Source organism: Rhineura floridana, chromosome 21, assembly GCF_030035675.1.
Source record: "Rhineura floridana isolate rRhiFlo1 chromosome 21, rRhiFlo1.hap2, whole genome shotgun sequence".
NCBI classification, from domain to species: domain Eukaryota; kingdom Metazoa; phylum Chordata; class Lepidosauria; order Squamata; family Rhineuridae; genus Rhineura; species Rhineura floridana.
The window spans coordinates 9,111,631-9,138,140 of NC_084500.1; the positions used below are offsets into that span (position 1 = coordinate 9,111,631).

Consider the following 26,510-nt stretch of genomic DNA (forward strand, 5'->3'; position numbering starts at 1 on the left):
CACTCCCAGCTGGGGCTGGTCTCTGTGGAAGGTGGACCACAATGGAGCACTGCTACAGAAAAGGCCCTAATCTCTGAAGGCCATAACACCCAGAGATAAGCCTCTGAAGAGGTGAAAAGACTAGACAGTTTCACATTCATGAGATACCCAGGCTCTTAAGGACACAAGCATCAAGAGCTGTACTGATCAACAGTGGCATTTTAAATAGCGGAAACCATTTGTCACATCCCTTACATCCAGGTCCTAGGATCCCCTTGAGGAGGATTCAGATTAGGATGAATCACAGGACTCCTCACTCAGGTGGAAGCCCATTGCACTCCTTTCTACACTTTCCCAGCCTAAGGATGTAGATCAGACTCTAGAAGATAACTCCTTTGTAGCTTTATCCTGTTCCACAGCCATATAATAACATGTGACTATGGAATCAGCTACAGGGCTTTGAAGGATTGCAAAGAGAAAAGCAGGGGCACTGCTAGCCTTTTTAAGGCTTCAAATGACTCAAATCCTTTGCTGAGACAGCATCAGAGTTCAGCCAGGGCTGTCCATGGTCCTGATTGCTGCCCACAAGGCCTTCCACGAAGTAAACCAGTCGTGAACTTGACAAGACTTGTCATACCTGTACTTGCTTCAACCTCCCTGACTTTAGTTGACTGGATAAGACTTATGTCCTTCTGAATTTGGCAGTTAGGCTGCAGCACTGTGATAAAAGTAAAGCAAATGAGTATACAGACTGACGCTTCAGTTAGTAAATCAGAGAATAAAACTTCTCAGTCACCACCACAGAGAATAAAGCTTAAGTGCACTCTCTGTGCCTGGAATGTCATTGACTTTAATTTGTTGGCAGTTGCAATAATCAAAAAAACTTGCTCAGTCAACTTACTGTAATGTTTTCTTTCTTTAAGTATATTAAACTGTCACATCTCTGTACATTTTACCCAATGATCTGAGATTTTTTTTTATGATGCTTTATTTTCAATATTATGATTCCAGGAGTCTGACTTTGCTCTGGAAAATGCAGAGCAATTTTTAGCTCTGGAGAGGATGTCTAACAGCTCATTTCCATAAAATAAATAAAACTAAGCATCTCCATCTTGATTTATAACATAAGGAACCAAGGAGAAGTTGGGAAATTTTGATCAAATAGGAACTACAATAGGCCTGAAGTTTGGGGGAAGGAAATCCATAGCTTTCACACTAAACAAGATGGGAAGTGATGTTGTGTGAAGCTAGTAGTTAAAATTCTATCAAGAAATCCCTTTCATCTGTTTTTCATAACCATAAATGTCTGCAAACTCTGTCTGGCCTGTCAAACTACAGCTGGTCCTATTTGTGCCACTCTCTTTGCTTTATTTATTTAATTTTGTACAATCCCTAGGTGTGTTACTGTCCTGCCCATCAGAATTCAGACTTGGAGGCTCTGTAAGTCTTTTTTCTTTAAAACTTTTCTGCACCATTTAAAAGGACTTTGAGGCTTAGATCAAGCTACAAGTTACACAGGTCACAGCAGCTCACAAAGACCTGAGCAAGCATGCCTACACATGCTCAAGACGTCACAACAGTTCAGTTACACCTCCAAGACCCTCTTAAATAGGATCTGGGAGGGCAAGCCTAGTTGCATAGGAACTGACTGGGCAAGCCAACAGGCACTTCTACAGGGGGGGCAAATTGGGGGTTCCATCTGTTCACACCTGCATAGCTTGTGACACATCCTTGGTGATGGAGGTGGCAAGGCGTCTGCCAGCTCACCCTCTTCTTCTGAGTGCTTTGGCTGCAGCTGGCCCTTGATTTGATATGTATAACTGAAACTTGGTGGAATGACTCCCATGACTGGAACACAGTGACTGAACACAGCAATTGACACATATAACTTTTTCAAAAAGAACAGAAGGAATAGAAAGGGAGACAGAGTCACCCTATATGTTAAAAATATATATCCCTGCACAGAATTACAGGAGGATGAGCTTGGTAGCTCTACCGAAAGTTATCTGGATTAAAATTAATGGGGCAAGGAATAAAAGGAACATGGTGGCTGGAGTCTGCTACCAACCACCTAATCAAGGAGAAGACAAGGATGAAATTTTGCAAAGCAAATTGCCAAAGTTTGAAGGAGGCATGATATAGTAGTAATGGGGGACTTCAATTATCCCAATATCTGTTGGGAGACAAATTCTGCCAAACACTGCCCCATCAAGAAATTCAAGACATTCCTGACTTGTGTTGGAGATAATTTTCTCCTACAGAAACTGGAGGAAGGATCGGGTATCCTTGACTTGATTCTAATCAAAATGACTTGGTGGATGAAGTGGCAGTTATGGTAACTCTGGGGGAAAGTGACCACGCTATACTAGAGTTCTCGATTTTAAAGGAAGCAAAAGCTGAGAGTAGCCATACGTGTACCCTGGACTTTGGAAAGCCAATTTTAATAAATTCAGGACAATGGTAAGTAAGGTTCCATGGCAAGCGACCCTAATGAAAAAAGGAGTCCAAGATGGGTGGGAGTTTCTAAAAGAGGAAATTCTAAAGGCACAATGGCCAACAATTCCATCAAGGAAAAAAGGGGGAAGACAGCAGAAGAAGCCAAGGTGGCTTCACAGAAAGCTTAGAGATGACCTGAAAACAAAAATATAAAACATACAGGAACTGGAAGGAAGGCCAGACCATGAAGGAAGAGCACAGACAAGTAGCACAGAATTGCAAGGATGGAGTCAGGAAGGCTAAAGATGAGAATGAGCTGAGGTTAGCAAGAGTTGCCAAAAGCAACAAAAAAGTTTTCTTCAGGTACAGGCAGAGAAAAGAAATGGTTGAACAGCTACTCAGTGAGAATGGCAAAATGATAACAGATGACAATGAAAATGCAGAATTCCTACTTTGGCTCAGTCTTCTCCCAAAAAAGGGTCTATGACCCTGCTGGAAAACATGAAGTTGAAGGGGCAGGATTGCAGCTTGAGATTGATACACAAATGGTCAAGGAATACCTAATCACTTTGAATGAGTTCAAATCTCCAGGGCCCAATGAACTGCACCCTAGAGTATTGAAGGAATGGGCTGAAGAACTCTTGGAACTGCTGCTTTGTGAAATCGTGGAGGATGGGTGAAGTGCTGGATGACTGAAGGAGGGCTAATGTCCCTATCTTCAAAAAAGGCAAAAGGAAGAAACCTGGGAACTACAGACCAGTCAGCCTGACATTGATCCCTGGGAAAATTCTGGAGCAGATTATAAAGTGGTCAGTCTGTAAGCACCTTGAAAACAGTGCAGTGATGACTAGAAGCCAACATGGATTTATCAAGAACAAATCCTGCCAGACTAATCTTACTTCATTTTTTGATTGGGTAACCTCCCTGGTATACTGTGAGAATGCTGTGGACATAATATATCTTGACTTCAGCAAAGCTTTTGACAAAGTGCCCCATGATACTCTGATTAGCAAGCTAGGTAAATGTGGGCTGGATGGAACAACTATCAGGTAGATCCACAGTTGGCTCCAGAATCATATCAAAGAGTGCTTATCAATGTTTCCTTCTCAAACTGGGGAGAGGTAACGAGAGGGGTACCCCAGGGCTTGGTCCTGGGCCCAGTGCTCTTCAACATGCTTATTAATGACTTGGATGAGGAGGTAAAGGGAATGCTTATCAAATGTGCAGATGATACAAAATTGGGAGGGATGGCTAATACCTTGGAAGACAGAAACAAAATTCAATGGAATCTTGATAGGCTGGAGCACTGGGCTGAAAACAACAGAATGAAATTTAATAGGCAAAAGTGCAAAGTTCTACACCTAGGAAAAATAAACCAAACTGCATATTTATAAGGTGAGGGATACTTGGCTCAGCAATACTACATGGGAGAAGGATCTTGGGATTGTTGGTGATCACAAGCTGAATATGAGCCAACAGAGTGATGTGGCTGCAAAAAAGGCAAATGCTATTTTAGGCTGCATTAACAGAAGTATAGTTTCCAAATTGCGTGTATTGGTTCCCCTGTATTTGGCACTGATTAGGCCTCATCTTGAGTACTGTGTCCACTTCTGGACACCACACTGTAGAAGGATGCAGACAAATTGCAATAGGTTCAAAGGAGGGGCATCGAGAATGATCAGGGAACTGGAAACAAAGCCCTGCGAGGAAAGACTGAAAGAACTGGGCATGTTTAGCCTTGAGGGAAGATATGATAGCACTCTTCAAGTTCTTGAAAAGTTTTCACAGAGGTGGGCCAGGATCTCTTCTCAATCGTCCCAGAATGCAGGACACAGAATAATGGGCTCAAGTTACAGGAAGCCAGATTTCAGCTGAACATCAGGAAAAACATCATAGAATCATAGAATAGTACAGTTGGAAGAGGCCTACAAGGCCATCAAGTCCAACCCCCTAAAGTCCTAACAGTTAGAGTGATATGACAATGGAATCAATTACCGAGGGAGGTGGTGGGCTCTCTGACACTGGAGGCCTTCAAGAGGCAGCTGGACAGCCACTTGTCAGGGTTGCTTTAATTTTGATTCCTGCATTGAGCAGGAGGTTGGCCTCAGAGGCTTTATAAGTCCCTTCCAACTCTGCTATTCTATCTCCTTCAGAAGGAGGGGCAGGCAGTGGACAGCTTTGCAAAGAGGGGGGGACGCCACTTCCAGACTCTCTGTCTGCAGCTGATTCCCATATCCTTTGGAGCAGGGAGTGAGCAGTGACTGACTTGGCAGGTATGGGGAGGAGGGGGCAAGAGCTTGTCTCTTTTTTCTTTATTAAATTTATATCCCTCCCTCCCAGAAGGACCCCTTATGCAGGAGTCTTCTGCCTCAAACTGAAGCCATCATCTGACAACTTATGGCTCTCCCCATTCAGGCCGCCTTCCCCTCTTGCTGATCCCTAGATCCCTCTCCTCAGTCTCCTGCCTCCTCCTCATCAGAAATAGTTTACCATGAGCTCACTAAGGAGCTCATGACAGTTAGGGTATACTTGCTAAGCTCACAGCAACATTATACATTGAGTGTTATGAACATAAGAACAGCCCTGCTGAATTAGGCCAAAGGATCATCTAGTCAAGCATTCTGGTCAACCAAATGTCTCTGGGTAGCCCACAAGCAGGACATGAGCTCAACAGCACTCACTTACTCACTCACTCACAGTCCTGTACAAATGATATTCAGAGGTGCATTGCATCTGGCACTGGAGAAATTATATTGTTATGGGTTTGGGGGTTGAGATGGATGATTTCTATGAGTCCCCTTCCAGCCTCTGATTTGGAACCCTGCACCTGGAGGTGAGAAACCCACTGTACTGGCCAGATGAGTCCCCTTTGTTAGTCTAATAGAGTGACCAGGTGAGTTAAAGGGTCTATCAAGTGCCCATTAACTGGCAAATGAGCCAGGGAGATCCTATTGTTATTGAAACTGTTCAGGAAAGGTCCCCCCTTCCTGGGGAAAAGAGAGAATTGTGTTTTTAGTTGAGTCGGAGGAAAAGCTGGGAACTGGAGGCAGGCAGAAAGGCTGGCTCCTGGCACCATGGCTTTAGGATTCCTTCTGTAAGCCTGATGGGAAAGCAAGATCTACTGGACCACTGATGCTTTGAACCCCTCCATCTTAAGCTCAGGTTGGAATGTTTGTAAATAGATAAACCATATTTCATAAAGACACCACAGACTCCGCTGACCTTCTTTCCAAGGAAACCAAACCCCTGAGTAAGCACAGGGACCCCTGGAGATCTCTCACCGCTTGGAGATTGGGGTGGTGCACAACAATATAATCAGCATGAACAATAGCTAGTGATAAGTTTATCTTGTGGTCTACAAAAGTGACCTAAACAGTACCTACGATTAGAACCATACTGTTTAGTCAAGTAAACAGTACAAGCATACCCATACGCAGTTAGATCCTTGTGCTGATAATACTTATAACACAGTGTGATTGCAACTGAAATGAACACACATTAAAATAATGAGGTGTCTGAAATTAAATGCACAAATATGGCAGTGCAAAGTGGATCAGCCAGAATCCATCATAACCAATACAGATACTGATGAGCTTCAGGCTCCAACTTGCAGGTGTTGTTGCCACCACTAACCATATGCTCAGAGGCACATTCTTCCAAGCTTCACAGGAAGAGGATTGGACCGAGAAAACCAACCCAAATTGTGTTTGCATTTTGACTAATTTGTAGGACAGTACAATATCTCAGAGAGGAGGTCAGGTCTCCTGCTCCGCTGGTGCATTCACTATAGCTGCCCAATTTCCCTGCTTTGTAAAGTCTGATATAAATATCTGTTGGCTATAGGTATGTTCTTAAACTGCAGGAGGTTGATTAATCTGGAGGATTTATAGCACCCCATATCAACTAACTGAAGTTTTGGTGGTGGCTTGATGAGGTCCACATATCTTTTCCTCTGTGAGGAGGAAAGCAGCTTGAGGGAGAGGGCTGCTTTTAGCATTTGGGGAAAGACTTACCTCTGCTGGATACTTGGTGCTGGGAGTAAAGACCAGTACTTGTAACAAGCAATCCTGAAAGGGGGGGAGGAGATAGAAAGGCTATCTATTTTTCCATTGCTGATTCCATCTTTAGTTTGTTTGTTTGTTTTTCCTCATGCTTTAATTTCTTCCTCTTCCTTTCTAGTCAGTCAAAGATAGTGCCTGTGAGGGCGAGCCTCATGGCACTACAATGGCCACTACAATACTTACTACAATGTCTGTAGTAAGAATGACTTTATTTCTCAATAGTAATATGGTTATCAGAACTTAAGGTTTTTCTTTATTCTTTAAAGCAGCAGTCTTATTTCTGAACTCCGCCGCAATATATATCAAACTCCAATATGGAACTAACCACAAGATTCTTTGAATCTAAGACCTGGTCTATGTTGGAGTAAACAAATATTGCATGGTCACATTAAGGGATATTTGGGGAATGTCCCATGTACCTGTTTACCATGATGTAACTTCCTAATGGGTGGGGTTTAGTTACCTGACTTCCTCCTCCTTTGTCCTGCGGGATTTTTGAATAATCTCCTTTGCTGATCTTCCTACCTTTGAGAGGCCGCATGGCAAGATGCTCTCTGCTGAGTGCATCCATTACTAATGACCAAGATGGACTGAGACTATTTTTCTTTCATCTAAGCTATAGAGCCTATGTTTCTAACATATGAAGAATTCGTGAGTAAACATTCTTTTCTTTTACCTAAAGGATTGTGTCTGTTGTTATTTATATAGAGAAAGGTGGGGCTGGTTTATATTCTCATTCTGCTGCTTGTATTTTTAAGAACATAAGAAGAGCCTGCTGGATCAGGTCAGTGGCCCATCTAGTCCAGCATCCTGTTCTCACAGTGGCCAACCAGGTGCCTGGGGGAAGCCCGCAAGCAGGACCCGAGTGCAAGAACACTCTCCTCTCCTGAGGCTTCCGGCAACTGGTTTTCAGAAGCATGCTGCCTCTGACTAGAGTGGCAGAGCACAGCCATCACGGCTAGTAGCCATTGATAGCCCTGTCCTCCATGAATTTGTCTAATCTTCTTTTAAAGCCATCCAAGCTGGTGGCCATTACTGCATCTTGTGGGAGCAAATTCCATAGTTTAACTATGCGCTGAGTAAAGAAGTACTTCCTTTTGTCTGTCCTGAATCTTCCAACATTCAGCTTCTTTGAATGTCCACGAGTTCTTGTATTATGAGAGAGGGAGAAGAACTTTTCTCTATCCACTTTCTCAATGCCCTGCATAATTTTATACACTTCTATCATGTCTCCTCTGACCCGCCTTTTCTCTAAACTAAAAGGCCCCAAATGCTGCAACCTTTCCTCGTAAGGGAGTCGCTCCATCCCCTTGATCATTCTGGTTGCCCTCTTCTGAACCTTTTCCACCTCTATAATATCCTTTTTGAGATGAGGCGACCAGAACTGTACACAGTATTCCAAATGCGGCCACATTTTTACAACTCTGCTAAGAAATAGGACCAACCAAATTAGTTCCTATCTCTGTGTGTATTTTTATAATACCGAACAGGTTATGTTGCCCAGAAATAGTTGAGAATTAAAACAGATTTTTTGGGTTTTATTTTAAGTATCTTTGCGTGTTTTGTTTCCACCTTTCCTCTGTATCAGGCACCAACTTTAAAAGAGACTAGTTTTTGCTGCTGTTACTTCCTTGAGTTATTTTTGCATAACAAAGCTCTTCTCAGACCAGGAAGCATGTATCAGCAAGGCAATAGAGACTTTTCAAGGAGAATGCCTGAACTATCTGCTAATCATTTTGACCAGTGGAAGAGTAGAATCATGATTATTTTAGCAGCAGAGAAAGCTACTTGCTGTATTGAGAATCCTAAACCAGGAGAGGAAGATCCTGAACAAATAAACATTTGGCAGGACAGATTCTCTTGCAAAAGCTATACTATTTGATTCTCTGAGGGATGAACAGCTTGTTTATCTGAGTGACTGTAAAAGTGCCAAAGAGATGCTACAGAAACTTGAAACAGCTTTCAGATTACAAAGCTTTAGATGCCAAACCATGTTGATTAAAGAGACAACGAATTTAAAATTGCACACAAAGAAAAATTGTGAAAAACATATCACTTCCTTGTTGCTTATTTTTAACAAATTGCGATTGGCTGGGCTTGATTTTAATGATCAACAGAAATTGGGTTTCCTTTTGGGATCTCTTGGAAAGAGATTTGATCCTTTTATTTCCCTTTTAAACCATGATCTAGCTTTTACATTATTGTTAGTTTTTATTGTTAGTCTCTTAATGTTTTGATGTTTACATGTTCTGCTTTGTACGTCACTTAGAGTGGCTGACAATTCAGCCAGATAAGCGACTAATAAGTCCAATAAATAAATAAATAAATCCTGTTTGAACAAGCTCTTGCGAAACTGAGAGAAGAATGTGTGATCCAAAGAGACTTATATGGTAATGGATCAAATTACATGGCTAGCAGAGATAAAGGGAAGGGAAAAGCCCCTCCCAAAAGCCTATCACAATGCTGTTTTTCATGTGGGAGGCGTGGTCACCTGGCCAGGGACCGTGACTCACCCAAAAGTTCAACAGCCAATGGCAGCTCTCCCAATTTTAAACAAAGAGAACAAAGGCAGCATGCTTCATCTAAGGATAAGCAGGAACCTCAGAGAGAGGGATCCAAACGAAGAAAATTCCTTTTAACGCACAAAAGTCTTGTGGCTAATAATTACAAACAAAAATCAAACAATTGGATTTTAGACAGTGGATGTACAAATCACAGTTGTTATAATGAAGATTTATTTGATGAAATAAACAGTGATACTGAAGGAAGAATCCAGACTGCCAATGGTCAATATATGAACATTAATGGATCTGGATCCATTGCTCTTAGGTGCAAGGTATCCGATCAAACCATAGTAAATGTGGCAGATCATGTTTTATATGTCCCAGACTTAAATTGCAATATGCTGAGCATCTCAGCTGTAGACAAGAAAGGATTTGCAATACATTTCCAGGATGGAAAGTGTACAGTGACCAAAGATGATGAATTGCTTGCACTAGCTTATGAAAATGATGGTGTTTATGAACTGAGTCTTACAGCTGAACAAGCACAGCCATGGTGGACAAGGAAGAGACCAGCCTAGAACTTTGGCACAGGCGACTGGGACACCATGATCCAAAGGCGATCCTACAGCTACAAAAGCAGAATCTTGCCACAGGTATCAAGGTAAACCAAGAGTACCATGATAAAGCAAGCAGGTGTGTAAATTGCATTGAGGAAAATGGTGTTAGGCCATCATTTCCACCAAGGACTGAAAAGAGAAGCACCAAGGTGCTAGATCTCATACACAGTGACCTCTGTGGACCATTTAATGTACCTTCACTTGGGCAGAATAGATATGTTCTAATTTTTGTGGATGATTTTTCAAGGCACTTTGTTGACTTACTTATTGAAGGACAAGAATCAAACACATGATATGCTGAAGAAATACATCTCCATGGTGTCCACAAAATTTGAAAGGAAGCCAAAATCTCTACAGGCGGACAACGGTGGTGAGTTTATATCACACCAAACACAAAGTTTCCTGGAGGAACAAGGCATTTTGCACAGGAGGACTGTCAGTCATACTCCAGAGCAGAATGGGATTTCTGAAAGGAGACTTAGATCTCTTCTGGAAATGACTAAATGCATGCTTGCTGACGCTGATCTACCCAAAAGTCTGTGGGGTGACGCAATCATGGCTGCAACGTATATCCAGAACAGATTGCCAACCAAGGGCACCACACACACACCATTCCAGTTGTGGCATGGCAGAATTCCAAACCTAGCACATACCAGAGTGTTTGGAAGCATTGCTTTTGCCTACACAGCAAAACAAAAAAGGCAGAAGCTAGATGCTAGAACAGAACAGACTATTTTGATAGGATATGCTCCTGGTAGCAAAGGCTACAGAGTTATGAACCTAAAGACAGGTGAAGTCAGCACAAGACACGTTGTCTACTTCGATGAACGAAGCAGAGCTGACAAAAGAGGGACTGTGCTAGATTTCTCAGAAGAGCAAGGACACCACGTCCAATCTCTTATAGATATGCCAGTACTCACATACGAAATACCAGTAACATCACAGATATCTGCACAATCTGACCCAAGCCTTGAACAAGAGGAAGAGGCAGAGACTGCAGAAAGTGATGATGAAGCTGAGAGAGGTACAGACGCAGATGAGAATGATGAGATGACTGGACTGGAAGATGCTGCAGAGCCAGACCAGATCCCAGAACAAGCTCCCAGATCCTCATCACGAACCAGCAAAGGTGTACCACCTCTATGCCTGTCCTACCTCGCAAGGTCGGCGCTACCCAGAGAACCATTGACTTGGGAGGAGATCAAGCAGATGCCAGCATCTGAGAGTACTCAGTGGAGAAAAGCCACTCAGGAGGAGATGGATGCACTGCACAAGAATAAGACTTGGATCCTGACAGAACTTCCACCAGGCAAGAAAGCCATAGGATGCAGATGGGTGTTCAAGGTGAAGCAAGATGCAGGAGGAGAAATTGAACACTACAAGGCAAGACTAGTTGCCAAAGGTTTCCTGCAGAAATATGGAGAGGACTATGATGCTACTTTTGCTCCTGTTGTCCGACACAGCACAATAAGAAGGTTACTAATTGTGGCAGCCTCCAAACAGATGCATGTCAGACACCTCAATGTCAAGACTGCCTTTCTGCATGGAGAAATAACAGAGGAGTTGTACATGCAACAACCTCCAGGCTTCGTGAACCAGAAGCAAGCACATCTTGTATGCAAGCTTAAAAAGGGCCTGTATGGACTCAAGCAAGCTGCAAGCGCCTCAAACGAGAAACTGGATAAAATGCTCAAGGAGCTAGGCTTCAAGCAAGGTGAGGGAGACCAGTGCCTGTACACCAGAAGCAAAGGTGGACATTTGACATATATTCTGATTTATGTCGATGACTTGATCGTGGCGACTCAAAGAGATCTAGACTACAGAGAAGTTGTACATCATTTGAACAAAGAAGTTGAAATCAAAGAGCTAGGCACTGCAACATACTACCTAGGCATCCAGATTGAAAGGGAAGCAGATGACTCCTACCTACTCAACCAAAAACAAAAGATTGTTGATCTTTTAGAGACTCTAGAACTCAAGGATGCCTATCTTGTAGCAACGCCTATGGCAACAGACTTTCTTAAAGACAATGAAGTAGGCGGCCGATCTGGCGTTTATTACCGAGACCTGGGTGAGTGATCTGGGAGGCATTAATCTCTCCCAGCTGTGCCCACCTGGGTACTCAGTTCAGCATCTGGGTAGATCCGAGGGTCGGGGAGGGGGAATTGCTGTGGTCTATAGAAATTCTATCCCTCTTGTTAGGCACCCTATCCAGGTGACTAATGGTCTGGAGTGTCTCCATATTACGTTGGGTCAGCGAGACAGACTGGGAATACTGTTGGTGTACCGTCCACCCTGCTGCCCAACAGCCTCCCTAACTGAGCTGACGGAGGTGGTCGCGGGGTTGGTGTTGCGATCCCCCAAATTTTTGGTATTGGGGGATCTCAACTTTCATGCCGAGACCGCTTTGTCTGGGGCAGCTCAGGACTTCATGGCCTCCATGACAGCCATGGGGCTGTCTCAATTTGTTACTGGCTCTACGCATATTTCGGGGCACACTCTAGACTAGATTTTTGCCACTGGATTAGGGGATGGTGATCTGGGAGTGAGGGATTTTACATCTATTCCTTTGTCATGGACAGATCATCGCCTATTGAGGTTTAGACTCACAATGTTTTCTCCCCTCTGCAGGGGTGGAGGACCAATTAAGATGGTCCATCCCCAGAGACTAATGAATCCTGAGGGTTTTCAGAAGGCTCTGGGGAGTTTTCCGGCTGATAAAACTGACGCTCCTGTCGAAACCCTGGTCAATCTGTGGAATACGGAAATGACCCGGGCAGTTGACACGATCGCCCCGGTGTGCCCTCTCCTGTGCAGAGCTCAAGTGGCTCCGTGGTTTACCCCAGAGCTAAGAGTGATGAAGCAAGAAAGGAGACGGCTTGAGTGCAAATGGAGGCGAACTCCCGACGGCTGTAATCTTGCACTTGTGAAGGTCTCTACTAAGCTCTATGTGAAGGCGGTGAGGGCAGCGAAGAAGCAGTACTTTGCTGCCTCTATTCAGTCATCTTCTAACCACCCGGCAGAGCTTTATAAAGTTGTTCAGGGACTTTTACACTCTGGTCCTCAGAATGCAATAACACCATCAACAGCCCGCTGTAATGAGTTTGCGAGACACTTCCAAGATAAGATCACGAACATCTGCCGGGACCTTGACTCCAACATTGTAGCAGTTGAACCTAATGAGGTGTCCGGAGCACAGTCCTGTCCTGTTTTATTGGATGAATTTCAGTTGGTACAGCTCAAGGATGTGGACAAGGTGCTTGGACAGGTGCGGGCGACCACTTCTGCTCTGGATCCTTGCCGCTCGTGGCTAATAAAAGCTAGCAGGAATGGAACAGCCGGATGGACCAAGGAGGTGATCAATGCCTCTTTACGAGAGGGAGTGGTACCACCCTGCCTGAAACAGGCGGTGGTGAGACCGCTCCTAAAAAATCCTCCTTGGACCCTGAAAACCTTGACAACTATAGACCGGTAGCAAATGTTCCATTCCTGGGCAAGGTTCTAGAGCGTGTGGTCGCTAGCCAGCTCCAGGCGCTCTTGGATGAAACTGATTATCTGGACCCATCTCAATCGGGCTTTCGGCCGGGGTTTGGTACAGAAACAGCCTTGGTCACCCTGTATGATGACCTCTGTCGGGAGAAAAACAGAGGGAGTGTAACTCTGTTGGTTCTCCTTGATCTCTCAGCGGCTTTTGATACCATCAACCATGGTATCCTTCTGGGGCGACTTGCGGATTTAGGAGTTGGAGGCACTGCTTGTCAGTGGCTGTGCTCCTACCTCGAGAATCGTCTCCAGAAGTTGATGCTTGGGGAACATTACTCGAGTCCCTGGGTACTCCAATATGGGGTCCCGCAGGGTTCAGTTCTGTCCCCCATGCTCTTTAATATCTATATAAAGCCACTGGGTGGGGTCATTAGGAGATTTGGAGTGCGTTTCCAGCAATATGCTGATGATACGCAGCTCTACTTCTTTTCATCTTCTTCAGGTGAGGCTGTTAATGTACTAAACCGCTGCCTGGCCGCGATAATGGACTGGATGAGAGCTAATAAACTGAGACTCAATCCTGACAAGACTGAGATGCTGTTGGTGGAGGGGCTATCTGCCCGGATGGTTGATGTCCGACCTGCCCTAGATGGGGTTACACTCCCCCTAAAGGAGCAGGTCCATAGTTTGGGGGTCTTATTAGATCCGCTCCTGTCACTGGAGGCGCAAGTAGCCTCGGTGGCATGGAATGCGTTCTACCAGCTTCGGCTGGTAGCCCAACTACGACCCTATCTGGACAGGGAGAACCTCGCCACAGTTATCCATGCTCTGGTAACCTCTAGATTGGACTACTGTAATGCACTCTACGTAGGGCTACCTTTGAAGACGGTTCAGAAACTTCAGCTGGTGCAGAATGCTGCGGCCAGAGTTCTTACTTGGTCTAAAAAATCTGACCATATAACACCTGTCCTGGCCCAGCTGTACTGGCTACCAATATGTTTCCGGGCCAGATTCAAAGTGTTGGTTCTTACCTATAAAGCCCTTAATGGCATCGGACCACAATACCTGATGGAACGCCTCTCCCGCTATGTACCTACCCGGTTGCTGCGCTCAACGTCGAAGGCCCTTCTCCAGGTTCCAATGCATAGGGAGGCCCGGAGAGCAATAACTAGAGCTAGGGCCTTCTCAGTGGTGGCCCCCGAATTATGGAACGCCCTCCCTGATGAGATACGCCTGGCGCCTTCCTTATTATCTTTTCGGCGCCAGGTAAAGACCTACCTCTTTGCCCAGGCATTTTAAATGTTAAATTTTAAATTTTAAATTTAATCTATTTTAATTTTAATTTTTTGTCTTAATTTTGTTTTTAAATATGTTTTCATATTGTATTGTACCCACACCTGTATTTTAATCTGTTTTTATCTTGTTGTACACCACCCTGAGAGCTTGTCGCTAAAGGGCGGTCTAAAAGTGCAATAAATAATAATAAATAAAAATAATAATACCAAATAATAACAAGTACAGAACAGCAATAGGGAAGCTTTTGTACTTGACTACAAACACCAGACCTGACATAGCAACTGCAGTAGGGACACCCACACAAAAGGACTGGATTGCTGTCAAAAGGGTGGCTAGATACTTGAAAGGGACTTTGGACTTTAAACTGAGATTGCCAGCTAATAGTGATCCAAAGCTTGTGTGTTACACTGATGCTGACTGGGCTGGAGATAGCTCAGACTCCAAGTCAACTAGTGGCTTTCTGTTTATGTATGGAGATGGACCTATCTCCTGGGCTAGTCACAAGCAAGACATAATAGCATTTTCTTCCACAGAATCTGAGTATACAGCTGCTGCAGAAGCTTGCAAAGAAGCCATTTGGCTCAACAGACTACTAAAGGACCTTGGAATAAGGGTGCACAGACCTATCCAGAGGAAGGAAGACAACCAAAGTTGTATTAGACTTTCTCAGACTGAGAGAATCACTCCACGTACTAAACTTATAGCTATAAAATACCATATTGTACATGAGTTGACAGAGAAAGGATTCATCAAGATGAACTACTGTCCAACTGCAGAGATGACAGCTGACATCTTGACAAAGCCATTACCAAGAGACTGTTTCCAGAGACTTCGTGTCAAAATGGGCTTGTTAAATTAATGCATGCAAATTCGAGGAGGAGTGTTGGAGTAAACAAATATTGCATGGTCACTTTAAGGGATATTTGGGGAATATCCCATGTACCTGTTTACCATGATGTAACTTCCTATTGAGTGGGGTTCAGTTACCTGACTTCCTCCTCCTTTGTCCTGGGGGATTTTTGGATAATCTCCTTTGCTGATCTTCCTACCTTTGAGAGAGGCTGCATGGCACGATGCTCTCTGCAGAGTGCATCCATTACTGAGTGCATCCAAGATGGACTGAGACTATTTTTCTTTCATCTAAGCTATAGAGCCTATGTTCCTAATATATGAAGAATTCGTGAGTAAACATTCTTTTCTTTTACCTAAAGGTTTGTGTCTGTTGTTATTTATATAGAGAAAAGTGGGGCTGGTTTATTCTGCTGCTTGTATTTTTACAACTCTGCTAAGAAATAGGACCAATCAAATTAGTTCCTATTTCTGTGTGTATTTTTATAATACCGAACAGTCTACACATGCAGCTGGAAAAAAGTAGCTAGTACTGTAGTAACTGAAGCGTGCAAACACCATCGTTCTCAAAACACATTCTACTCTGAGCTAGAGACGTCAACAATAAGCTGTCTATTTTTATTTTATTTTTTACACAAAGAAGACATTTTAAAAAAACTACGAAAACAGTACAACCTAATAATTAGGTGGGTTTGTTTCCCGGGTCTTAATAGCTTTAGCTAATTTGTATAACTGCAAGACAAATTAATTGTTTCTATATTTCTTATGCTTGCATGCAAAAAACAAGGGGCTGGCACCTAAAATAAACACAAATAAGATTAAAAGTTCTGCTGTGTCATACCAAATGTCTAGTTCAGGGTTTATGGGGGTTGTAATCCAACAACAACTGTAGGGTACTGTCAGCTCTACACCGCATCAGCAGTGTCAGGGGGGGCTGGAAATTCCTGGGTCTTTGGCAGGAAAGGAAAGTCCTTAGCCAGCAGTCGGGTTGTAAATCTGCCAGGCCTATCCGAAGCGTACTTGCCAAGTCAGAAGTCCAGAAGCGAGGTCAGTAGAGGTCTGGGATCAATTGCCAAGGAGGTCAGTCAAAGAGATGCTGCAGGGAAACTAGGTCTACACAAAGCCACGCCTGACATTGCAGTCAGCAACAAGCTGCAGCCAAGGTGTGCCTTATAAAGAGCAGGATGGACAGCAGGTGTGAGCCCTCAGCATTTGGGCCTTAAGGAGACAGGCCTGCCTCTCTTCTGCCTGACCTTCTACTGTCTACGTTCTGCAGGTGAGGGGGGAGTATCCTGTTCACTGTCTGTGTCTGGCTGCAGGGCCTCTGCTGTCCCTGGGGTGCTCTGCAGCTGAGGGGCAGAAGGAGCTGGATTCTCAGGAGGCTCCTCCGTGTCTCCTGCTGCTCCTGGGTCTGCTGCTGTTACTCCCGAGTTGTCCTCATCTGAGGAGTCCTCTGATGGGGCCATGACACTATCCCCTGCCCCACGACCAACCCCCCGCCTCCCGCCGGGGCCCGACTTATCCGGGTAGCGCTGGTGGAAGCGCAGGACCAGACGAGGGGCATGCACCTGAGCCACTTCTTCCCATGAGCGTTCCTCAGAGCCGTACCCCTGCCAGTCTATGAGGTACTGGAGGAGGCCCCGATGCCTCCAGGAGTCCAGGATCTGTGCCACTTCGAATTCCTCTTCCCCGTTGACTTGTATCGGCGGCGGGGGCGGCGGTTTACTACCCAAGGGGTGAGGCGGGAGAGCGGGAGTCAGCAGTGATCTATGGAAGACAGGGTGAATGCAGAAGGAGGCAGGGAGTTGGAGCTGGAACGCCACCGGGTTAATTTGCTGGGTGATCCGGAAGGGACCTGCATTCCGAGCCTCCAGCTTGTGAGACGGCCGTTGCGAACGCAGGAATTTGGTTGAGAGCCATACCCGGCCGCCTACCTTCAGCGGCGGACCTGGTTGGCGGTGGCGGTCAGCAAAGCGCTTATACGTGTCCTTGGCCTGCTCCAGCTGCTCCTTCAGGACTGCCTGCAGGGCCTGCAACTCCTGCAGCATGACATCCGCAGCGGGGACCGGCGACAGGGGTCGCACTGAGGGGAAGAATCGGGGGTGGTAGCCGTAAGAGGCAAAGAACGGGGTATGGCGCGTGGAGGCATGCACGGAGTTATTATACGCGAACTCCGCCAGCGGTAACAGATCCACCCAATTGTCCTGTTCAAGCAGGTGTAACACCGCAGGTATTGTTCGACGGTGGCATTGGTACGTTCTGTTTGTCCATCTGATTGAGGGTGGTGGGCGGAGGACAAGTGGATCTGGACGTTCAGGGCCCGAAACAGGGCCTGCCAGAACCGGGCGGTGAACTGGGCTCCTCGGTCAGAGATCAGGTGGTCGGGGAGGCCGTGTAACTGGAAAACCTGGGTCAAGAACAGTTGCGCAGTTTCTGGGGCAGAGGGTAGTCCGGCACAGGGGAGGAAATGGCCCATCTTGGTGAACAGGTCTACGACTACGAGGATGGTGGTCATTCCCCGGGAGGCCGGTAAGTCCGTGATAAAATCTAGGGAGACCGAGCACCAGGGCCCGGGGAGGGTAGGCAGTGGGAGCAGGAGCCCCGGGGGCTTGCCGGGGTGGCTCTTGGCTCGCTGGCAGGTATCACAGGTCGCTACATAGTCCTTGACGTCCGCTTGGACCCAGGGCCACCAGAAATCCTGTAGGACCAGGTGGAGGGTTTTATACGTTCCAAAATGCCCTGCCGGCTGGCTGTCATGGCAGAGGTGGAGCACCTCTCCCTGCAGAGCTCCCGGGGGAACGTACAACCAGTTCCGGTGATACAAGAGGCCCTGCTGCAAGGAAAAGGGGCTGTCCTGGGTGGGCATCCCTGACTGGAGCTCTCGCTGCTGGGCCAGGGCGTAGGGGTCCTTTTGCTGCTGTTCCTGCACCCGGTCCAGGAGAGGTTGCGGCTGGTGGGTAGCGGCGAAGTTCTCTGGGTGAAGAATTGGGCAAAGGGGGCGATCGACCTGCTCAGCTCGGTATTCTGGCTTGCGAGAGAGCGCGTCTGCTAGGGTGTTTCAGCGGCCAGGGAGGTAGGTGACCGTGAACTGGAACCGGGACAAAAACAGGGACCACCATATCTGGCGTTGGTTTAGCCGTCGGGCACTTTGCAGGTGCTCCAGGTTTCGGTGGTCTGTTCGTACCTGGACCGGATGGCGTGCCCCTTCCAGGAGATGACCCCAGGTCTCGAAGGCTACTTTGATGGCCAGTAACTCCTTCTCCCAAATGGTGTAGTTCTGTTCCGAAGCATTGAGTTTCCGGGAGTGGAACGCACAGGGGAGCAGGGACTGCTTGCTCCCCACCGGCTGAAGTAGGACCGCTGCCACTGCCTTATCCGATGCATCGGCCTCCACTATGTAAGGTCGGGTAGGGTCGGGTTGCTGGAGGATGGGTTCAGATGTAAAGGCGTGTTGGAGGCGCCGGAAGGCCTGTTGAGCAGCCTCGGTCCAAACAAACTTCTCTTTGCCTCGAAGCAGGTCTGATATGGGCATGGTGAGTTCGGAGAAGTGGGAGATGAACCGGCGGTAATAGTTGGCGAAGCCCAAGAAGCGCTGCACATCTTTGGGGCTTCGCGGAGCGGCCCAGTGGAGGATGGTCTCAATTTTGGCGGGGTCCATCTGGATACCCGAGGGCGAGATCCGATGGCCTAGGAAATCCACGGTCGTGAGGTCAAAGGTGCGTTTTTCGAGCTTGGCGAAGAGGCGGTGCTCCCGCAGGCACTACAGCACCGCTCGAACGTGCTCCTTATGTTCTGAGGGGTTCTGCGAGTAGATCAGGATGTCATCCAAGTAGATCACCAGGAAGTGGTCTAGGAGGTCCCGGAAGATGTCGTTCATGAAGTGCTGGAAGACGGCAGGGGCGTTGCACAAGCCAAACGGCATCACGGTGTACTCAAAGTGCCCATAACGGGTGTGGAAGGCCGTCTTCCACTCATCGCCCTCCCGCATACGCACCAGGTTGTAGGCCCCTCTCAGGTCTAGTTTGGTGAAAATGCGAGCGCCCCGCAGCCGCTCTAACAGTTCTGGGATCAGGGGCAGAGGGTAGCGATTCCGAACTGTAATCTGGTTGAGGGCACGGTAGTCATTGCACAGCCGGAGTTCCCCACATTTCTTTTTGACAAAGAAGACAGGGGCGGCTGCAGGGGACGTGGAAGGGCGAATGAACCCTCGGCGCAGGTTCTTGTCGAGGAACTCTCTGAGGGCTGCCAGTTCGGGTTCTGACAGGGAATAAAGCCGGCCCACGGGAATCTTGGCTCCGGGGAGCAGATCAATGGGACAGTCGTAAGGACGATGGGGCGGCAACTGGTCTGCCTCTTGCTTCCCAAACACATCCGCGAACTCCCGGTACTGTTCCGGTATGGCCTCAGGCACGGAGCTTGCCTCCTGGGTCATCAGGATGCGCTCCTTCGGCCTCCAGCAGTTGGCTTGGCAATGGGGGGATCCGAGGGTCAGTCAGCCCGTGGACCACTCGATGATGGGGTCATGCCGCTGGAGCCATGCCAGGCCCAGCACGACCGGGAAGTGGGGTGCGGCAGCCAGGTAGAACTGGAGGCTTTCCTCGTGCTCCCCCAGGGCCATGTCGAGCGGCACTGTCTCCTGTACTACAGGGCCCGAGGCAAGAAGCCGGCCATCAATAGTCTCCACCAGGAGGGGGCGGTGAATGGGTTGACTAGGAACCCGGTGGAGCTTGGCAAAGGACACGTCCATAAAATTGCTGGTGGATCCTGAGTCCAGCATGGCGGGTACTTGTAGGGTCCCCCTTCCGGGGACTGTCAGTGCGATCAACACAGTCAGATGCTTGGGTGGTGAGGAACTGAGGTGGCAGGCCCCTTGAACCATGAGGTTGCCCCGGCTCAGGGGCCTGTGAAGGCCGGGGCATGGGCGTTTCCCGAGGCAGGGGCTGTGGGTCTTTTCGCAGAACACTGGGCTGCAAAATGTCCCGGGGCCCTGCAATACAGGCAGAAGCCCTGTTGCCGGCGTTGCAGCTTTTCAGCCGCAGAGAGACGTGGCCGAGCCCCTCCCAGCTGCATCGGTTCTGCCGGGGGTGTAGGGTCCTTGCCGACAGAATCCAAGGGCCCAGCCACTGGGGCTGATGCTCTGTAGACTGGCCGGGGTCGGTTGGCAGCACGCCTGCTTTCCAGCCTCCCGTCAATCTGGAGACACAGGCGTATGAGGGCTTGCAGGGTTCCAGGGCGCTCCACCCTAGCTAGCTCATCCTGGAGCTCATCCGACAGCCCCTCCTGAAACTGGTCCATGAGAGCGGCTTCGTTCCAGCCCAGGGTTTGTTGCAATAGATGAAAGTCTGTTACATATTCCCCCAAGGGGCGTTGGCCTTGCCGCAGCCTGCGTATCCGGCGGTTGGCTGTGGCAGATTGGACTGGGTCCTCAAACATAGCCTTCAGTTCTCTGGTGAAGGTGGCTAGGTCGTTGAGCAGGGGCTCCGCTCGAGGAGCAGGGGCGTGGCCCATCTAGCTGCCGCCCTGGTGCAGAGGTTAATCAAGAATCCCACCCGGGTCTTATCATCTGGGAAGGCCTCTGGGCGTAACTCCATGAAGAGCTGGGCCTGGGCCAAGAAGGCTGAGAGCTGGTCGGAAGCCCCAGTAAATTTATCTGGGAGAGTCACAGGGCACTTGGCTCTCCCTGTAGGGAGAGGGGTGGGGCTGCTGCTAGCTGGGTTTGCAAGCCTTGGATGGCCAACAGCAGCTGGTCTACTTGTGAGGGCAGGAGCAAGTTTTCCTGCTGGAGTTGCTCCATGGTCAGCACTTCCCCCACTCCTTTGTTGCCTGCTTTGTTTGGGCTGACTGCAAACTGTGAGCTCTACACTGCATCAGCAGTGTCAGGGGGGCTGTAAATTCCTGGGTCTTTGGAAGGGAAGGAAAGTCCTTAGCCAGCAGTCGGGTCGTAAATCTGCCAGGCCTATCCGAAGTGTACTTGCCGAGTCAGAAGTCCAGAAGTGAGGTCAGTGGAGGTCCGGGATCAATTGCCAAGGAGGTCAGTCAAAGAGATGCTGCAGGGAAACTAGGTCTACACAAAGCCACGCCTGACGTTGCAGTCAGCAACAAGCTGCAGCCAAGGTGTGCCTTATAAAGAGCAGGATGGACAGCAGGTGTGAGCCCTCAGCGTTTGGGCCTTAAGGAGACAGGCCTGCCTCTCTTCTGCCTGACCTTCTGCTGTCTACGTTCTGCAGGTGAGGGGGGAGGATCCTGTTCACTGTCTGTGTCTGGCTGCAGGGCCTCTGCTGTCCCTGGGGTGCTCTGCAGCTGAGGGGGAGAAGGAGCTGGATTCTCAGGAGGCTCCTCCGTGTCTCCTGCTGCTCCTGGGTCTGCTGCTGTTACTCCCGAGTCATCCTCATCTGAGGAGTCCTCTGACGGGGCCATGACAGGTACTATATTGGCTACCCTTGCTTTATTTTAAGGCCTTTCAGAAAACAACCCTCTGTTTGAAGGACTCCTTTATGTGAAGGAGCTAAACCTGACTTAACAAGAAAGAACCCTAAGAATGGAGGAGGTGTGTGCTGGCAGGGGGGCAGGGGGATGGATAAGTCAAGTGATCAAAGTCTTCCCATTATACATTTTAGCAATTAGTTCTAAATTTGCGTCTGCAGATATGAAATAGCATATGCACATTTAATGCAAATCGGTGCTCTCTCATTTGTGATGCATTTTCTGTTTTGATAATGCATGACTAGGCTGATGTCAGGAGCATTTAATGCATGTCTTGAGGAGCAGAGGGAGTAGGCTAGCAGCTAATATTTGCTTAACAGATTTTCCCCCCTCCCTGCTGTAGTGGTTAGAGCCAAGTTCAGACCCAGTTAGATCCAACTTCAAAAATCTGTTCAGCTGTGAAGCTTAGCTGGGTGATCTTATGCCAGTCACTCCCTCTTACCTAAGCCTACCCCACAGGGTTCTTGTGAGGATAAATTGAGGGGGGACCCCAAGTAATAAAGTGTAAATTTCTAGTCATGGAGCATCAATGGGAGAACAAGAGGTTATGAAGCAGCATTTTTTTTAACTTAGGAAGCTGCCATATACTGAGTCAGATTATTGGTCCATCCTGTTCAGTATTGTATACACTGGCAGCAACTCTCCAGGTTCTCAGACAGGATTGTTTTCCCAGTCCTACCTGGAGATACCATTGGGGATTGAACCTAGGGCCTCTGCGTGCAAAACAGATGCTCTACCACTGAGCTACAGCCCTTCCTGTTGTGAGTTCTGTTGGGAGGGGGTGGATGGATGAAGGCAAGACAGAGGATGAAGACCTGGACTGGGAAGAACCACTTGGGGAGGGTCCAAGCAATGGATTAGACTTAGACAGTGCCCCAGCACCAGCTCTTGACAACTCAGTCCCCGCAACTCTGGACTCCTTTGTGGGGAATCAACCTGACCAATCAGATGCTCCCCAGCTGGTTGCACCGTCACCTCCCACAACTGAACTGACACTTAGCAGCCCCCCTCCATCAGAGGAGGAAGCTGAAACACTGACCAAAGCTCCACCTTCGTCCCACACTCGAAGACGCATGAGATGGGAGATTCAACTGATCCAGCTAAGGCAGAGTCTTTGCCTGTGTGCACGTTCCCAGCCTACTTAAGTGGATTTGGGAGGGGGAGACGGTTGCTGAGTCAACGTCTGGGTGTCATGATGTCATGCCTAGCTAGTGCTAGAGAGATGCTAAGTTCCTAGAAAGAGTAGATAGTTATATGAGGTGCTCTGCACTGCAGCTGTCTATTACTTTAATAAAAAGAGAGAGAAAACACTGTTGAGTCTGAGTCTCTCAACTTCCGACAGGACACTTCCCCAAGTTAAGGGAGGCTTCATCTCCCACCACCTTTCTACTTTATAAGGATTCAGCTATCAGACCCAATTCTACAGACAACTTCTGCCACAATCGCACCTAGTTTGGCCCTCTGCTTCTTCTTATATGCAGCTATTCAGGTTTCCAGTTAATGTCTCTTCAACCCTTTCCCTGCACCCATGAAATGGGAGAAATTCAACTCAGTTTGCATTAAAAGCCGAATCTATCAAATTCACACTTCCTAAAACAATACAAGGAATGAAATGCAGCCATCCTTTGAAATTTGCATATATCCAGAATTGGCAATGCACTTCTCCAACCAACAGCGTTTACAAAACAGTGTTTACAAAAAATGAATATATAAGGAGAAAATGCACATAAAAAGTAATATGTTACTGAAAATAACATACAAAAATGCATTAGGGGGAATTGCTTGCAAAATGTGTACATTAATCAAAACCATACAAAAATGGAAGATTTTTTAAAAGAAAAATTCACAAACTGCTTGCAGAAATGTGGAGAACCAAATTTAAGATTGGAAAAATGAGAAACTGAACCAAATTTGACAGATCCTTCCATCTCTACTCATGAGGTGCAGAAATTTGCACTGGAAACAAAAACTGAAATATCCAAGGATACTGAATCTTAGTGAAAGACCCCTGAATCCACAGTTGTTAGGTGTAGATGCAGAAAAGCAAAACAGAGACCAATTTGGTTTGAAATGTGCATCATCAGTTGTAGACGTTGAATGCAATTAAGGACATATTTCCCATCCCAGAACCTCAAAGCTCTCTTTCTGTATTTTCTCTCTATTTCTCTCTATATATTTTTTCAATATGAGGCTCCAGAGGCACTAGGACATCATTCAAAACAGAATGAAGGAAAGAAAAAGAGAATGAAAGAAAAAGAAAGAAAGCTGTCCTTACTTTCTTGGAGCAAAATTCAGAGCACATCTCCACTGTCAAATTGGCGTGCATCAAAGAGGCCAGCAGGGTGTTTGTTACATTTTCTGGTGCTCTAAAACATCCTCGATAGACAATACTTTGCCCTGCAGGAACAGGAAATAGGTATCTCTTGAGAAACAACAACCGTGGTCAAAGGTACTATACAGCCTCTTACTATCACAGGGAATACTATTAGTTGCAGATTAATGCATACAAATATATATTCACCATTTGGTAGTAATAATCGGCACTGAGATTTGAAAGTGAGAAAATTTGCCAATCTGAAACAAATGTGTGGCTTCTAACAGGATCCTGCCTGTTAAAGAGCAGGTTTGCATAGAAAATTTGAAATCCCTCCATGCTTTTGTTTTCATGCATTGATTTTCTTTTGAAGATTCCCCCCTACCCACCCCATTGTCACCAGTCCTGATTTCCCCCTGCAAGCCTTTTGAAAGCTCTGATGAGAATCTACAAAGCTTTTCATGAGTTCCACCAGGAACAAAATGGAATTTCAATGAGTTGTTGAAAGAAACACCTTCAGGGAACCCCGTCCTGCTCTGTGTGTTTGGTTACTATTCTATCCACAGCATTCTTTTTCCAAGCTAGAGAAATTATTTGCAGCTTTCAAGAGCTAAAATAAATTTCTAGGGTAGCAGTCAGAGAAAGACAAAAATGTATGTGCCCATCAGCACCATACGTTGGCTGGTATTCAGTTATAGTCCTACTTTGAGTAAACCCACTGGAGTTAATGGATACTGTTACCTTACATTCATTAATTTCAATGATGCCACTGACAGTCATGGCTCCCCCCCCCCGAAGAATCCTGGAAACTAGTTTGTGAAGGGTGCTTAAGACCCCTGTTCCCCTAACAGTTAATCCCTCTTCCCAGGGAACTCTGTAGCTCTGTGAGGTGACTGGCCAAATAAAAGCAGAACCTTAGCAAGGAGGAACATGGGTGATGCCACCCCAATTTCAGTGAACATGGCTAGAGGGAGGTATGGCTATCAGGAGGTGGTGAACTACCATAGAAGACAAGGGCAAGGCTATCTACACCTTGTTCCTCACTCATGGAAGAGTTCCTCATTGTTCATTTGCTGTGCCCACTGGCCTGTGTGTAATGCCAGATCAGTACACAATAAGACCACACTCATCCATGATTTGATCAGCATAGGATGCAGGGACAGGGGAGGGAGGAGTTGCTGTGGTTGGCAGAACTTCCATCTTTGTCACCAGGAAACCACTCTGTGTTGCTGTTGGCTGTGAGGGCCTGCACCTGGTGTCGGGCCAAGGAGACACTAAGCTAGGGTCGCTGCTGGTGTACCATCCACCTTGCTGCCCAGCAGCTTCTCTGACCGAGCTGGTGGAGGCTGTCTCAGCTGTGGCACTGCTGGAGCCCAGAACAATAGTTCTGGGTGATTTCAATATCCATGCTGAGGCTGCCCCTAGTGTTCCGACTCAGGCCTTCATGGCCTCCAGGACGATCATGGAGCTGTCTCAAGTTGTCACTGGCCCAACACATAGGGCAGGGCACATCCTCGACTCTGCTTCAGATGGAGGAAGGGGTGTTCTGGAGATGGGGGGGATGTGGATGTCACCCCATTGTCATGGTCAGACCACTTCCTGGTGAAGTTTAGACTTACAGCTCTGATTCTCTCCTGCAGGGGTGGTGAACAGATTAAGATGGTCCACTCTTGGAGAATAATGGAATCCATTGGATTCCTGTATGCCCTGGGGGGAGTTCCCAGGAGATAGAGGCTCTTGACAAGGTTGCCCCTGAGTGCTGTCTCCAGCACTGTGGAGCCCAGTTTGCACCTTGGTACACCAATGAGCTAAGGACAATGAAACAGGATGGACAACGGCTAGAGCGCAAGTGGTGAAAGTTGTGCTGTGAGACTGGTCATTGCTGTTATGTGCCTTCAAGTTGATTTCTACTTAAGGCAACCCTATGAATCAGCAACCTCCAATAGCATCTGTTATAAACCACCCTGTTCAGATCTTGTAAGGAGAGGTCATTCAGAGATTTGGGGCAAGGTGTCAGCAGTACACTGATGATACCCAGCTCTATTTCTCTGTAACATCTGAATACGAAGAGGCTGTGCAAGCCCTTGACCATTGCCTGGACTCAGTGGTGGGCTGGATGAGGGCCATTAAACTGACTCTGAATCCTAACAAGATGGAGATGCTGTGGATTGGTGGTTCCCGAGTTTGGATAATTGGTCAATTGCCTGCTTTGGATGGGGTCACAGGGTATCACCCCACTGCTGAATGAATTCCACTGGCTGTCTATTAGCTACTAGGTAAGTTCAGTGTGCTGGTTTTGATGTACAAAGCACTATACAGGTTGGCACTAAGATACCTGAAAGACTGTCTTACCCCTTATACCCAAGTCAATCACTGCAGTCTGCAGGTGTGGGCCTCCTGCAGATACCATCTTATCAGGAGGTCCATTCCGCACAACATAGAAAGCAGTCTTTTAGTGTTGTGGCACCTACCCTTTGAAATTCCCTCC

At 47.2% G+C, this 26,510-nt stretch overlaps 1 protein-coding gene across 2 annotated transcripts in view; it reads right to left on the reverse strand.

The window, feature by feature from the left end:
- The window catches only part of WSCD1 (WSC domain containing 1), a 76,431-nt gene that overhangs the window by 19,746 nt on the left and 30,175 nt on the right, over nucleotides 1-26,510 (reverse strand). For both annotated transcript variants that reach the window (XM_061604837.1, XM_061604836.1), the window contains exon 5: nucleotides 23,984-24,105. In XM_061604837.1, coding sequence (XP_061460821.1) covers nucleotides 23,984-24,105 — 122 coding nt within the window. The remainder of the gene's footprint in view (nucleotides 1-23,983; nucleotides 24,106-26,510) is intronic.